Genomic DNA, 16030 nt, shown 5'->3' on the forward strand with positions numbered 1-16030 from the left:
CTGATTCTCAGCTGCCTCTTCTGTTAAATGACTGAGGCTTGTGCTGGCCATATGGGGTGCTTTTGAATCCTGAGGTCACTCTCTACATTATATGTTTTCACTTCAGATATGTGGATTTAAGTAGATATGACATATTGAATAATTGCTTCTCACTAGTGTCCTATAAAGATAAAACTGAATGCCCACATGAACTTCCAGACAGCTATGGGTGCATGCAAAAGACCTATAAAAGAGTAAGCCAGCCCAAGTCCCAACATAGATGAGGGAGGGGCTCATGAAGCCCCACGCCAGCCGAGGAACTATTTGCAACTTATGGATGCTGGATGAGGGAGAGTCAGTTCTCTTCAGGATGCAGTCCCTGATAGGTTACTCCTGCTCTGACAAACAGTCCTATACGCATGCACGTACTGACAGCACTCAGTGGATTTGATGGGTTTAAAAAAGAATACATGAAGTTGGGAGAAAAAGATGGTGAGGAGTGTATTTACACTGGTCCAGTCCCAGTTACAAAGATAAAACTCAAGTTCCAGAAACTTCGGAACTGAGGAAGTAAGGAATGGATCTAACCAAAAACATTATATGCATTTATTAAATTCTGAAACAATGAAAGAAAAATTATCAGTCAGTCACTTGAAGAACAGCAACCAGTATCAATATTAAACATGCTACCAAAAGAACATTTGTTACCAACATGAAATTCAAGCTTTTAAAAGAATCAGTCATCCTAATTCAAAATGGTCTTTATGTAATCTGAAGACAAAACTAAAATCCTGTAACAAAACATCTCCTGTACTTGCAGCCTAAATAGCACTAGGTTCTGTCAGTTTCAGTTTTATCTTATTTCAGACCCAAACCAATAAACTATTAAATTACTTATTCCCTTAAACATATGATAACTTGGGAGTTTATTTTTCAAAGTTATCGAGAAAAAAAACAAACAAACATCTATTTTAGGTAAAATTAAAAAAAATATTCCTGGTCTGAACATAAAAAGAAGGAAGACGGTGGGGGAGGAGAGAGAGGAGGGAAGGATGAGGAAAAGTCACCTCTAGGTATGGTCATGCATTCTCCCGAAGAGAAAATCAAACGTAAAATTTTGCATCATAACAAAATGGCAAAGTGGGAGGCAAATGGCAGAGTGTCAGACTCGGTAGTCCAACAATCCCTTCACTTGAGCAGGGACCTGGGTCCCATCACCACACTCACAATGACAGAAAGGAGCAGTAGCCCAAGATCTTTCAATACTGTGCTGTACGTGCCAACTCAATAGAACTAAATTTTTAATTAAAGAAAATGTCAATATTTCAAAGATAGAATTAATGAAAATATTCTTCAATAACGAAATAAGTAACGCCATAGGTGGGCCGGGGCCAGAGTAAACACAGTCCTCTAGACGGTCCTTATTGATTTCAATTATCGCTCATGCCCAGAATCTCAGGGAAAGGTCAGCTAGGTTTGGCTGTTTACTCTTCTGTCCAGCACTTTTTCTCTAGCTTTGTTTCATTTGTCAGTATTAATAAGTCATCGTTTGCTGTTGGTTGCTGCAAGCCCCGCACAACGGGGGAAGGAAATGATAACTCAGAATTCTCTCAGTTCTTGCTAAATGATTCCCTAGCTTCATGTTCATATGTGAGAAGTGGGATGGGGCAGGGAAAGGAAGGCTTGCAAATCTATCTTCTGTCAGATGCCCGTGTTCCAAACAGCTGTCACAACCAGAGAAAGAAGTGTGAGCCTCTACGTTTATCTTTAGTTAGAGATCTTAGAAAGTGAACAAAGGCAGGTAACAAAAGAACAAGGTCTATCTGTGAGGAGGATCCGGGGTTTTGATTTCAAAAAAAGTGAAGAAAAACAGAGAGGGGACCGTAACTAGACACAGAAGTTGAAATTCAAATTGAATTCAGTCACTAACAAAAAGGGGCCAGGAGTGACTTCTTGATAAAAGAAAAACTGCCAAGGGAAGCGATGTTGGGAAGCCCATTTCAATGTACAGGAGAGCTGGGGGATTACTGTTCTCAGTGTGACAAAGAGCAAATGTTGTCTATTAATATTATAGGAAAGAGGCACACACGTCCCAATGCATTTGTGGCACACAGTTCAGCTTTCTTTCCTTTGTCATAAGCTAGGAAATTGACAGGACGTGGGGACTCTCGCTTTCCTTTTATGTCTTTACTCACATGTGCCTGTGAAATAGCAATACGTTTTGGCTTAGAAAAAGGGAAGTGAGTAGAAAATGAAAACCAGAAAGTGGAGTTGACGCAAATTCGCGTTCATGCCTGAGCCTTAGGTTAGGTTGTGAAGCAGACAGAATGTAGCTTGGCGACTCTTTCTTCCTCTTGCTTTTTTGTTGCAAGCTTTTCCTTCCCAAGAAGCCCCATATTCTTGCTGTCCTTACTCCTAGCCGGGGAGAACGAGCTTTCGAACCAACCTAGCAACTGAAGACACTTCCTTTAGCAGCTCAAGCGGCACACATCTGGCAAGCAGGCTTCCTTGATTCTCCAATAGGTACACCAGACGGCTCTGCTGCACATTCTTCAGAAAGATCGTAGGAATAATTAGGTCCTAAGACAAGGGAAGCGTGAATGGCTTCTTACTGTCAGGAGGACCTGAAATCTGCGACTGCATCCCAGTCTGCGTTTAACCCAGAAGAAGAGATTTTTCGCTGAGAAATTCATCTCACAAGATTTCACCCGATTCCTCATGGAACTGAGTGGAGAAAGTCACCCAAGTCCCTGCCCTTCCATCACCCGAGGATTCTTATCTTGCCTCCATAGAAGCCCAGTTTCAACTTATGCTACTGGAGTTTCCAAGTAGATGTCCAATGTGATTACGTTGAAGTGAATAGATGCTTGTGAAATATCACCGTTACAATGCCAACAGGCTCTAGCAGAGATACTGTAATTACTGGATTTGGTCAACAGATGGCAGCATTTGTACATGCGAACTCATATTGACGTTTACTAATAAAAGTAAAAGGTAAGTTCTCAAAAGTGTTAATATGGAAAAGCTGGTCTCTGTGACTTGGCAAATTTATACTATTTCAGTTGCATTTCTTCTTTAGTTAGTATCTTTTGTAGTTCTGTTATTTTACTATATCCACTGGTCATTCCGCTTTATCTCTTATTGGAGTTTCAAAACAAAGATACTTCTACACACACACACACACACACACACACACACACACACACACACACACCTCTACTTGATTTGTATAAAGCTGAAGGTAGAAGTAAAATGTGAAAAGACTGCTACCTGAGCATCCACCAGTGGAATCAGTGGCCCCTGTGAGGTCACAGTTTTTCTTCCTTAGAAAATGGGTTCTCAGTGATGTTTTCTGGTTTCCAATCTACAGTGGCCTCTTGCCAGTCTATAAATGCCCATAGCTGGTTCTGTCAATGGTTTTTGATTTACAGATTAAGTGCTTTATGAGGCTTAACATAGCAACACAAATATTTAAATTGCTCCCACATTTTACAACCTTAACTGCTGTATTTTATATAAAGGGCCCAAAATGAATATTGTTATTGATAAAAATTGGATGCACCCAGAGGGCTTGGGATCACTGAGAGCAAAAAACAATGGAACATACTGAGAAATCAAAGACACATGCTGAGAAAGGTAGGAAATCCTCCAACTCCACCCTCTGTCCCTACACTGCAGACTCTGAGCTTCTAAGCAGATATGTGTCGCCCCACAGCTTCACATTTCATCTGAAATACTTATTGAAAAACTTCTACATTTCTAACAAATAGCAGAAAATGCCTTGATGAGGTTCACACAGCCGTCGATGAGTATACCTTTATGGTAGGATCTGGTGTCTGAAGGTAAACCTGAACTGTATTGTTCATAGTACTGTTTGCAGCCAGCAGCCCTTCGCCTGGCTAGGTACTTCCCTCTAGATCACTCTTCTCACTAACAGTAGGAAAGGTAGAAATTGCCAGTTGCCCAGCGGCTGAGTTGGTATTTCAATTCTGGTAAAGTCTTCATAAATGCCTCTAAGCAATGATTAAGTAATAAAAATTATAAATAATATAATAAACAATTATAATTATTTTGATAATAGTATCAATAAGGTTTTTTTCAGCCTTCTGATTTTACCTGAAACTTTGCCAGATGTTTTTATATGTGCTGGTTAACCTGATATAAAAGAAAGATCATGTGATGCTGCTATAGATTATGGTACAATTCCAGCAAATGATATTGATATAAACATGACTTCAAAGTTTGTAATAGTTTTAATATTGTAACAATATTTCTAAGTGTCCATGTACTGTGAATGAAATGGGAAACTTTAGAAAATGTAAATAAATACCATTTATATCATTAGTTATTCCAAACTGAGAAAAAAAATCTTAACTGATTAGAGACTAGCAAGATATTAAAAACTAACTTAATGATAAGTAAAGATTGGAGCATTTTAGAAAAAAATTAATACTGCATAGTTCACAAAAGTGATATCTATTGAATTGGAGCAAAGATTTAAAATCTTAACTAACTTTATTGTGAGGTTTAGTAGGCTTTTAAGACCTCATTTTTTGAGATTTGTGTTGTTATTTTTATTAGTAGTGTGTGTGTATATGTGTGTGTGTGTGTGTGTGTGTGTGTGTGTGTGTGTGTGTGTGTGTGTGTGTGTGTAAGATATGGGATGGGTGCCTGGGTGCCACTGCACATATATAGAGATCAGAGGACAAATGTGTAGCTACTTTTCTCCTTCTGCCTTTATGTGGGTTCCAAAGATATAACTCAGGTCATCAGACTTGCGCAGCAAGCGCCCTTACCCGCTAAGAGCCAGCCAGCTAGCCATCTCACTTGTCCTAGGTCTCGTTTCTTAAATGAGAACTTGAAAATATTTCTTAAAACTCTGAATATTTAACCATTTGCTGCATCACTATTAGAAAATAAAACATAAAAATACATAATACTGTTGAGTGTGCCTTATGGTCTATGTAATGTATCATGAGAGGCATTATACTAACATGAAAAGTCATCAGGCAGATGTTATTGCTGTCTGTTAATAGAAGAAGAAGAAGGAGATTGAGAAACTTGCCTAAAGTTGCCTAGGTTACAAGAGAGGAGACCTAGACCAGAAGTTGAATCCTCCAGTTGCAAGTGATCCTCATCCTCTTAACTTGTCAGAGAAGCTTTGCATCTTCTATTACCAGGTCAAAATGATATTAACTCAAGGAAAATTTTGGATGGCTATTTAATATATTATCAAATATATTTTAATGAATCTCTCATTTATCTCCACCAACTAATATCAATAATCATTATTGTGGGAATCTCAAAAGGACAAGTTCATTTTCTAAACAGGTGGGAAGCTGATCATACCACTGAACTGTAAACATTCTGATTAGCCAACCAAGGGATAAAGCAGTTGTGTAAAAAGCATTCAATGCATGGAAGTCACAACACAAAAAAAGTTACAAGACTGTGACAAAGATTAGCTGAGGAACTGATTGCTGGTAGTTTCACTTACAACTCTCCAGAGAATAAGCCTAACCCATACGAAGGAACTTTGTGATTCTTCAGGGAGAAAGGGTAATCTAGGACTATTTTTAAAAGTTGAGCTGTCACAAACAACTCAGTGGAAGTTGGCCTCCACAACACACCAATATGCGCCTGTCATCAATGCCTCTTCCCTAATCAGAGCTGATACCAGACGACATTAGCAGATTATCAATAGGTTCACCTTGTCTTGTCGGCACTTTTACTGATTCCTAAATAAATCACCCAATGCAAACGATTCTGGGGCCTTTGTGAATCGCATGTAACGAAGTAGCCTGCTTAGCCATTTGTGCATTGTAGTTTTTGATGAATAGTTTTAAGTCTTTCTAACACATTGACTTGTTTTTGTCTATTTTGTGGGCACTAGGACTCTTAGGAAAGATAAAGCATTACCTCTCAACGAGACCACTGCCATCTCCTGCTGAACGGAAGAAGTTTGACCGTGAGTTTGCCGTCTCCACTTCCTTTCATGGTATTTATAACATTGCCCAGAACCAGAGCAGGGTTCGAAAGGCGCTCTGGCTGTCTGTGGTGCTGGGCTCTGTCTCCCTCTTGGTGTGGCAAGTCTACAGTCGCTTGGTCAATTATTTCGCGTGGCCGACCACCACATCTATAGAGGTTCAGTATGTGGAGAAGATCGAGTTCCCAGCCGTGACGTTCTGTAACTTGAATAGGTAAGAATCATTGCTTTAGTTGTGACTTTTAATTAATTTTAGTATGGACTGATTTGGATAATGAACATAAGGTGTTCTGATGCAGTATTTGACATAGGTAAAAGCATTGACACTTTAAAATTGAACTTAAAGAACAAAGATAAGGAAAGAAAGAAACTTGCTAATTTCTTCATCCATTCATTCATTCCCCCCGCTTCCCTTGTGCATTAGCATGCTGGTTAAGTATCAAACTCTATGGTTAAGTAGATGTAAAATAATGTGATTCCCTGAACTTAAGTATGCTAATGAGAGAGGGGAATCTTTATGTAATTGGGTAATTAGTAACAGAATACAGACATATACCCAAGTATGCTATGTGGAGTATTTTGGACATAACTGGAGGTTCCAAGGAGGAGATGAGGAGGAACTAACAAGAGAACTAATGCACAGTACCTGGAGATACGAGGTTTGGTTGATAATATGACAGGATATCTGTCTTAGTAGAGGTGGGGCTAGCTAGAGAGCCAAAGGTATGCTTCCTGGTTAGTTGCCTAGGGCCCTGAGCTCTGGGGACCTTTACACTCGGCCACGTTCTCCGTGGCCACTCTCAAGCTCCAGACTGTAGCCCACTGCAGAAAGTCGCAGTCATTGAACCAGGTCAGCAGTTAGGACAGCTTCCTCCTGTGAGGCCTTCACAAACAAAGCCTTGGGACTGTCCGTGGTGACGCTTGAAAGAGCATATCTAGGAATTTCACTGGAGTATTAAAGTACCTTTGTAAGACTTTATGACTTTATTAATAACTCTTTTTCATGGGTTATTAATGAATTAATCATGGATAGATCCCTTCATTCTCTCTCTCTCTCTCTCTCTCTCTCTCTCTCTCTCTCTCTCTCTCTCTCTCTCTCTCTCTGTGTGTGTGTGTGTGTGTGTGTGTGTGTGTATGGTGTGTGTAAGGGGGAAAGAGTAGATAGATAGCTATAGATAGATATGTAATTTATTCAACCAGTTTATGTATTTTCTGTGACATCAGTTCTAGTAATGTTGTCTCTTGTTTCTGATGCAATTCAAGAACAAGTACTAGACACATTGTACATGTTATAAGGGGTTTGTGTGACCACTAACATTTTAAAGCTTCAACTTATACACTTAGGTGTCAGAAGGCAAAGATAAGTCAACCCTCTCACAAGAGAAAAGATCCTCAGTATCCACTGCCTCACACTACTGAAATGGCATGCATTGTGACAAAGGCAAGGCTTGCTTGCAGGTACACTGGATTGAAAGACTCTGAAACACTGGAAGGACCATGTGAGGAGATCCAAAGTCACTGTTCCTAGAGAATCAACTGTGGGCAAAATCATTTTCAGAAACTGAACTGTTCAGTTGTTCAGTCTGAAGGAAATATACCTAAGTAGACACTATCCTTCAGGAGTATTTACTAACTGAATGTCAGAACCGATAGTGAAGTTCTAGACAGCTTGGACAGGGTACCTCCTTTCCCATCCTCTTCTGTCTCAGCATGACAAAAGTTGGCCTTTTGGTGGATTTAGGCAAGAAAACCAAAGCTCCTGTGCCTCACCTCGCAGCCAGGGATTGCAATGTGTCCTGGGAAATTCAGGTTGACAACACACTATCTCTACCCAGGTCCATGTGGCCGAGGTTAAATTTTCGATGAGTGTGGCATGGTAGCTGGGGATACTATGCATCTCTTCGATCCCCGTGTGTCTGCTGGAAGAAAGGAGTCAGAGGTCATGCTACAACACTCTTCTGTGGTGAACTATCTCATCGGTAGGAGATGGATAGCTAAAAATGTTGCTGAAGAATTCATGATACCTAAGAAGGGAACAAAATTTTTCAATAATTCCCTGGGGGCCCGTGTGTGTGAGGATTACAGCTCAAACACGGGCTTACCCTATCCTAGCCTTACTGACACAATTCTTCCCGCTGACAGTTGTGTTTTGAAGCAGAAAATAATATGTGTTTAAAAATGCTGAAGATGAAAAGAAAGAACAAAAGTTTAAGAAAAAAGTCATATAATAATACTCTTATATTTTTGGAAAAGGACATACATTCTTATCAGTTGTGGGATTTAATAGTAACATTGCATTTATGTGTAAACAGTAATGCAAAACTGTCAATGATTTCATCTCTATCAGCCTCTTAGTGCATTAGTGTTCAGTGTACTCAATGCCACACTCAATATAGTCTTTGTATATTAAACTTAATAGATGCATGTTGGAGTTGCCAATCTGCTTCACTTGCAGCTTCTTAAAAATATCCATTAATTTCAATTTTGAAAAGTTTCTTTACAGAAAGCAATGTGCAGACAAGAAGAGCTAATCTCATAAAGGACATTTGGCACAGAGTCATAAAAATTAAGTTGTATGATAGATTCTGGGAAATGAACTATTGTTCATGACCTTTTTATTTGGAACTAATCTAGTAAATTATAAATAGCTCTGTATCCAATTCCTGCTAAATATCATTATTATAGAATTCACCACAAATTTCCATTACATTTTGCCAAAACTCTACATTTCTTTTTCTTCTACTAAAACTAAAGACAGTGGCTTATGTGTAAGAGTTCATGTGCTTAACTAGTGTTCCAAAACACACCACCCATGTTCTTCTGTCTCTTCCTCTTTACAATCATTGTGATCATTTATTTTCACCAAATCCTTGTAAATGTGTGTGTGCATGCATGTGTAAACATGTGTATATACGCATGTGTGTGCACATGTATGTATGCATGTGTGTATGTGTGTGCATGCAGACTAAAGGATTTTTAATGAAATGTGTTAAAGATTCTGTCAGTTAATGAGAGTACCAGTAAGATGTTACAATCTGCTCAAAGGGGAAGCCAAAAGTCATTCCTCTCCAGATTTCTTCTCTAACATTATTGGTAAAGATATATTGGCGAAACTCATTGAAATGCAGAACCTGGCATTAATTCAGGCATCAAGTGAAACTTTTTAATTTGGGGCATATAATTTTAGGAAGTGAGTTGAACCACTAGTGTGTGTAAGAATATATATAGCAATTGTTTTCCAGGTATTAGATTGCTTAAAGAAGTCAATATATTTTGTTATATTTTATTATATATTCTTTATATGTTAGGCTCAATAGATAGCATACATATATATACATCCATATAAATATGATTCTTGCCAGGATATGTTTCATAAAACATTAAGGCAAACGTTGTGGAAGCACGGCACAAACCTTGTCTTGCAGTTTCAACTTCTGAATCCAGTCCCATGCATGGAAGACAAGAACAGTACATTTGTCCACTATTCTCAGATATCAACAACTTTTCTTAAAGAATAGATTTTTTTTTAAGTGTGTGTCAAAGTTAAAAATAAACTCAGTGCAAGACATTTTGGTTCTATGTATCTTATAAAAACTTCATTTCCTTGTTTCTAATATTGCTAGGCTTTATTTATATCATTTAATGTGATGAAATTACGAGTATTGGCTCAACCTTCTTTAGCATAACAATATATTTTATGAGAACATTTTAAGCTGAAGGCTTTCTTAATAACTTTATTCCCATATTTATACCACCCACAGGAGGGCCAATTCTTTAATTTCACTGTATAGTCATTTTGAAAAGAATCCATGAGAGGCATTGCCTCATGGCATCTATAGTGTATCAAATTGTAGTGTGACCATTAATTCAGGATGAAAACTGTGCCTCTCACCAAAATCTATTAGTTACTAACTTTGGGAAAATAGTTTCCAGAAATGCTTTTGACTGAGAAAAGGGAGGTGTTGAAACGTAATAAAATTAGAAGAATGTCAGGACTATCTCGGAGTGAGAAAATTGTCTCAGAGTCTCAAAGTAGGATGTTTGCAGGATCAGGATGTAAGGCTGGCCATGAATGGACCAAAGATGGTGGAGTAAGACATTAGACTATCTTAGATGCTAATCATTAAAACAATTGTAATCTTTGACATATTAGGGAGCATCACATAGTATTAGCTTGGAGTTTGTGCTTGCTTGTTTTGAATCTGTTTTATATTCATTGGGAAAAGATTGAATATGGACTTGTACTAGAAAGAAAACTTTAAAGACAAAACATATAGAGAAAATTACGTGGACTCACACACACACATCAATAATAATTAAAGAAGATATTATAAATTTTGGAGGTAGACACAGGAAGATTTTGAGGGGTAGAGGAAGGCATGGGAGTGATATAGATATAGAGCTGATGTATGAAGTTCTCAAAAAATTTAAATAAGTAAATAATATAACAAGATTATTATCACCACAAGGATGATATCTGTAAATATTAAAAATGGGAAAATATACTAAAAGCACTAATCATGTTCAGTATAACTATCTGATAATTGGTTTGAAAATAGCTCAACAAAAACTACTAATTAAATAATTATCCCCCCCATTTCAAAAGGAAAATTGAAAATAAAATCTAGGTCAGGACCACCACGAGCTATCAACACCCTTCATGTGAGAATGGCTATTTCTGAAAAGACAACCAATAAGAATTGTTTTTGAGGGTGTGGGGGAAGAGTAACCTTTGTCTACTATTGGTAGGAGTTAAGTTATTACAGCCATGTGGAAAGTAGGACTTTGCTTCCTCAATAAACTACATATAGAACTTCTCATTATCCAGAAAGCCTACTATTGGCCACTTATCCAAAGAAAAGAAAGTCAATATGCAAAACAAGCATGTACATGACAACAATAATTACAGCATCATTCAGTACTTGAGAACAGAAATAATACAAAAGGTCATTAGTTGATTAATGGATAACAAAGCTGTGGCAAATGTGCAAAAAAAATCCTCATATTCTGCATTAAAATTGAAAGCTTTTTGTTTGTATTGAGGATAGAGTTGGAGAGTGTTATGTTCAACAAAGTAACCCAGGCATGCTCAACTTGCATAAACACTACAGAGTATATTCACATCTTATCCCTCTAATAAATATCTAACTTCTACCTTTATAGATCAGTCAAAGCAAATTTAATAAGTTTCTCAAAGAAAGGAATGACAAAGTCTAGAACATAAGAAGATTCTAGAATGACATGCAAACCATGTACTGGGTGACATGGAACCCTCTCCAGAACGGACCACCCATTCCATTCTGTGCTGTCAGACAAGGAGAAGAGAGGAAAACTGCTCACTGAAGGGTTTTTAGGATCAAAATATGAAATCACTAACTGTATTTTGAAAGAATGTAAGGGATGTGAATAAAAATCTAAACATGATGCATAATGGAAATTGCTTAACAAATATAATCCTTTATGAATGTCGCTTTGCCTTGTTTCTGTCTTCTAGAAAAGTTTTATCATTTTAACCAATGTCTTCATTCCTACTTATAGATTCCAAACAGAGGCTGTATCAAAGTTTGGCTTCATTGTCTTCTTGTGGGATGTAGTTTCCAAAGTCCTCCGCCTTCAGGAAACTAGTGGCAACCACACAGAATCTCCAGAGACCTTAGATTTTGTCACAAGTCACCAAAACTTCAGCATTACAGAATTTGTCAAGAATAATGGTTTTTTTCTCAATCAGCACACTTTGTTGCACTGTGACTTTTTTGGAAAACCATGTGGTCCAAAGGTAATGGTTGAAAATTTCTCCAAATCTAATCAAGACAGTAGACTATGGTTTTGTTCCATTTTATGCTCAAATAAAATTGCTCCCTTGAGAAATCAACCTGTTTATACAAGTACATTTCATCAGCTCTGCTCACGTCTGCTTTGCAACAGCAGGAGATGTGGGGTCCATGGGGGGCAAATTTCTTTTTTTCAAGAAGTGATCTAAGGGGTTGGAGGGATGGCTGAGGGGAAGAGCATAACTTGCTGCACAGGCGCGGTGATCTGAGTTCAGATCCAGCAGCCTTGCAAAGCTAGTAGTGCTGTGTGCTTGCAGGCAGCAGAGGCAGGAGGCTTGTCGGGGCTGGATACCAGCCGAGTTCCAGGAAATAAGGTGGAAAGTGTCAGTTCAGGGCACTCAGAGTTGCCCTTCGGCATCACACATGTGCATATACTGCATGAGCACATGCCTGTGCAAGCAGGGTGCACACACACACACACACACACACATGGGGGGGTGACTAGAGAAAAACGCTAGATGACCAAAGTTTTGAAGGCCTTCTTTGAAGCATAGTCTTTTTTTCTAAAGTAATAGAGCTTAACACCATAGGATACTGTAATTTTTTCCTTATCTTTCAACACCATATTTGAAGAGAGCATTTCTGTTTTCCTTAAGCAGCTATCCCACTGTTTTCAAGATAGCAGCACTTTATGAGAATACACAGAAATAAGTCTTCTAGTTTTCAACTAAAGATCATATGTCACATGCACAATACATGTAGTGAGCTTTATATCCACACAGAATATGCCTAAAATTCTGTTTCAATTACTTATACAATCAGTCTAAGGCAAAACACAGCATGACCAATCCTTTATTTCCTACATATCCAATTCCCTATGCTATGAGAGAGATTCAAAGTGAACATCAAATTCATAGTCACACGAGATACTTAGCATTCTGAGAGGCACACAGTAGATACTCCTGAGAGTTGACAGGGATGAGGACAAGCGGCAGGAATGGCTTGAACTCTAACCTGAAGGGGCTCTTCTTCCTTGCTTTGTATTTACTAATACATTTAATTTCACTAGCAAGATTTTATATATATATATATATTCCAGAAACCCAATTCTAGTAATCTGTGTAGTAAAATATATAAATTGGTTTAGTTAAGTGGGTAATATAAAAGCAGGACTGGCTTTAGAAAACGCTACACCAACGAGCCTCCTTTCTTTGATTCTTCTTCCCTGTCTCTTAACTTTTCCTGCCTGCTTTTGGTATGCTCTCTCCCCATAGAGACCCAAAACTTCAGCCACCAGTAATTTTCTCACAGTGACACAGTAGCACTCAAGAATCCAGGTGAGAATCTAATGGTAGGCTCATCATCAGTTCCTAAAACAGTTGCTGAGGCAAGAGGTCGGGGTATGCAGATTATTCCAGCTTAGGTAACATGCATACCTCTGCGGAGGATGGGACCAGTTATCATAAGAGGTCAACAGGAAGCAGAATGTGACTGCTCCGCAGAGAACATATGATTGGAGCTGTGACTTGTCAAAGGAGGGATGTGGAAGCCATTCACCAAAGCCTAAAAATATGTTTTCATGAATCATTATTTAAAAAGTAAAGTCTTATTTTTAATTGTTGTAAAGAAGCATGCTTAATTATACATGAAAATGTCTCATTTAAAAATAACATGCAAATTGACCTAAATGTCCATTATACAAGTGAAAACTGTTGATCATATACATGCATAAATTGCTGGACTATCAAATCTTTCTGATATAAGCCTCCTCATATAAACATTTGCAAGTATAGAAAAAATGCTAGAGTGATTGGAACTTTGGGGCATGGAAAAGTTCTCCACTGATTGTGTTCTATTTGGTTTATTTTCATATTGGAGGATTTCAAACACGTTTTTACTGAATATGGAAATTGCTTTACTTTTAACCATGGTGAGAATATCCAAAGCAAGAATAAAGTGAGTTTGTCTGGAAGAGGCTTAAAGCTGCTCTTCAATGTCCACCAGGTATCCACTTCACTTCATTCTAGTCTGGGTTGAAAAGCAACAAGTGCACAGGACTCCATTTTTAGTAAAAATGTTTTTCTCTGCCAAATAAATTCCACCAGTTGATTTATTTCACCCTTTGCCAACTTACTCTAATACCCAATGAATTGTGGATTACTGTTGTCTTGGAGCTTTAGAAATCAGATCCTTAAAATAGACAATGTTTGCTGTTCTAGTACTTTCTATTAACCAGGGATCATTTATGCAGTAGAATAGAGAAATGGAGAGTTCTGTCATGCCATGTCTATAGCTAATGACACTATCATTAAAAATGCAATTGTGGCCGGGCGGTGGTGGCGCACGCCTTTAATCCCAGCACTCGGGAGGCAGAGCCAGGTGGATCTCTGTGAGTTCGAGGCCAGCCTGGTCTCCAAAGCGAGTACCAGGAAAGGCGCAAAGCTACACAGAGAAACCCTGTCTCGAAAAACCAAAAAAAAAAAAAAAAAAAAAAATGCAATTGTGGTAGGATTTTAATCTGAATATGAAAATGCATTTTGAGAAGAACTCGATGTATACATTGATTAGTCATAGAATTCTTCTCTGACAGGAAGAGAAGACCCTACTGTGTAAGAATCATAAGTGTACTTAAACTAAGCCTCATTGTTCATTGGTTTGCTTTTGTTTGGGGTTGCTATTTGTAACTGGCCTAGGAAAGTTGTATTTGAACCTAAGACTCAGGTGATTCAACATCTAAGAATTGCATTGCTGTGACTTCAAAGGTGCTGAATGAATCGCTTCCATACCTGCCCTCTGCTGCCAAGGATGTATAGATTAGTACTCTGCCATGCTGGTAGAGTAAGTATTGAAAGACAAACAATGAATGGTAGAGAAAGATGTTCACCTCATCTGAATCACAGCAAATGACTTACTCCTCCATAAACTTGAACGAGGTCATGATTGCTTTTAAAGAACTTCTGTTAATATCATCTTCATAACTTCCTCCTGTGTCTCGCTCAAAAAATTGTACTTATGCCAAACACAACCCTGCACTCAGAAAATATTTGACCAATTTTAAACTATTTAGATAATAGCATTAGGATTAGTTTAAACATTAATTATGAATTTTTAATAGTGGAAAAACCCAAATATTTGTATGATACAATTTAAACCTACAAATGTAATGTAATGTTCTGTAAGCAAATGGCACCTAGATATTTCTCTAAACCAACCTAGTCAATGCTTTTTAGAAGGTTTTTTTTTTTTTTTTTTTTTTTTGGTTTTTCGAGACAGGGTTTCTCTGTGTAGCTTTGCGCCTTTCCTGGAACTCACTTTGGAGACCAGGCTGGCCTCGAACTCACAGAGATCCACCTGGCTCTGCCTCCCGAGTGCTGGGATTAAAGGCGTGCGCCACCACCGCCCGGCAATTTTAGAAGGTTTTAACAAGTCCAGGACAAATGGGCCTCTGAGTTACAGGAATTTAAAGCTTGCTCCCCAAGGATAATTACATAATAGTGAACTGATTCACCGAAGAATATATGCACACATTCAACCTTTTCCTTATATCCTGAAACTACAGCATCACAAGCAATTTACATGTTAGTATCTTTACCTGACATAGATTTATATATTTTAAAAAGCTGTTAAAGAAATAGTGTGAAATTTCACAATTATTGAAGAAGACATTTGAATTTTAAACAAGGTTTAATTACAAAGACACCTGCAGTGAAAAAAGAAGAGCCAAGTAGGAACTTCTGAAAGGCACCTAGGAGAAGAGATTGACAGGAAGTGAGGTCATCAGCTGACACCACTGTGCTTGTGGATTTACTCACGAGCAACTAACTCCCTGGGATTCAGCCTGGAAAAGCGTGTTTTAGATACGAAATTTCCACACTTCTCACACAACAATAGATTGAAACCTAATCAGGTATAACCGACTTTAGGAAGTAAATACACCATGCATTGATAAAAGCAAACCTTGACATAGGAATCTACTGCCTTTTGCCACAGAGGAGTCTTAGAAAAAAAAAAAAAAAAAAAAAAAAGCAAACCTTGAACTCTTGTAGAACTATTTTCTGTGTGTGTATATGTGTTCCCTTCAGGAGGAATTTACTGATAATCCCATGCCTGGTTTTGCTGATGCTGGGATCATCTTTGTTATTCACTCACCCAAGAAGGAGCCACAGTTTGATGGCTTAGGTTTATCTTCTCCTGTGGGGATGCACGCCCGGGTGACCATGCGCCAGCTGAAGGTAAGAACTTGGGAGATGCACAGAGAGAGAGAGAGAGAGAGAGAGAGAGAGAGAGAGAGAGA

At 38.2% G+C, this 16030-nt stretch overlaps 1 protein-coding gene across 1 annotated transcript in view; it reads left to right on the forward strand.

The window, feature by feature from the left end:
• The first annotated feature begins 398 nt into the window (after positions 1–398).
• The window catches only part of Asic5 (acid sensing ion channel subunit family member 5), a 28726-nt gene continuing 13094 nt past the window's right edge, over positions 399–16030 (forward strand). The window contains exons 1-5 of the mRNA XM_052732173.1: positions 399–471; positions 5873–6179; positions 11504–11741; positions 13615–13740; positions 15819–15968. Coding sequence (XP_052588133.1) covers positions 399–471; positions 5873–6179; positions 11504–11741; positions 13615–13740; positions 15819–15968 — 894 coding nt within the window. The remainder of the gene's footprint in view (positions 472–5872; positions 6180–11503; positions 11742–13614; positions 13741–15818; positions 15969–16030) is intronic.

This window comes from Peromyscus californicus, unplaced genomic scaffold, assembly GCF_007827085.1.
Source record: "Peromyscus californicus insignis strain IS unplaced genomic scaffold, ASM782708v3 Scaffold_9__1_contigs__length_137607984, whole genome shotgun sequence".
NCBI lineage: Eukaryota > Metazoa > Chordata > Mammalia > Rodentia > Cricetidae > Peromyscus > Peromyscus californicus.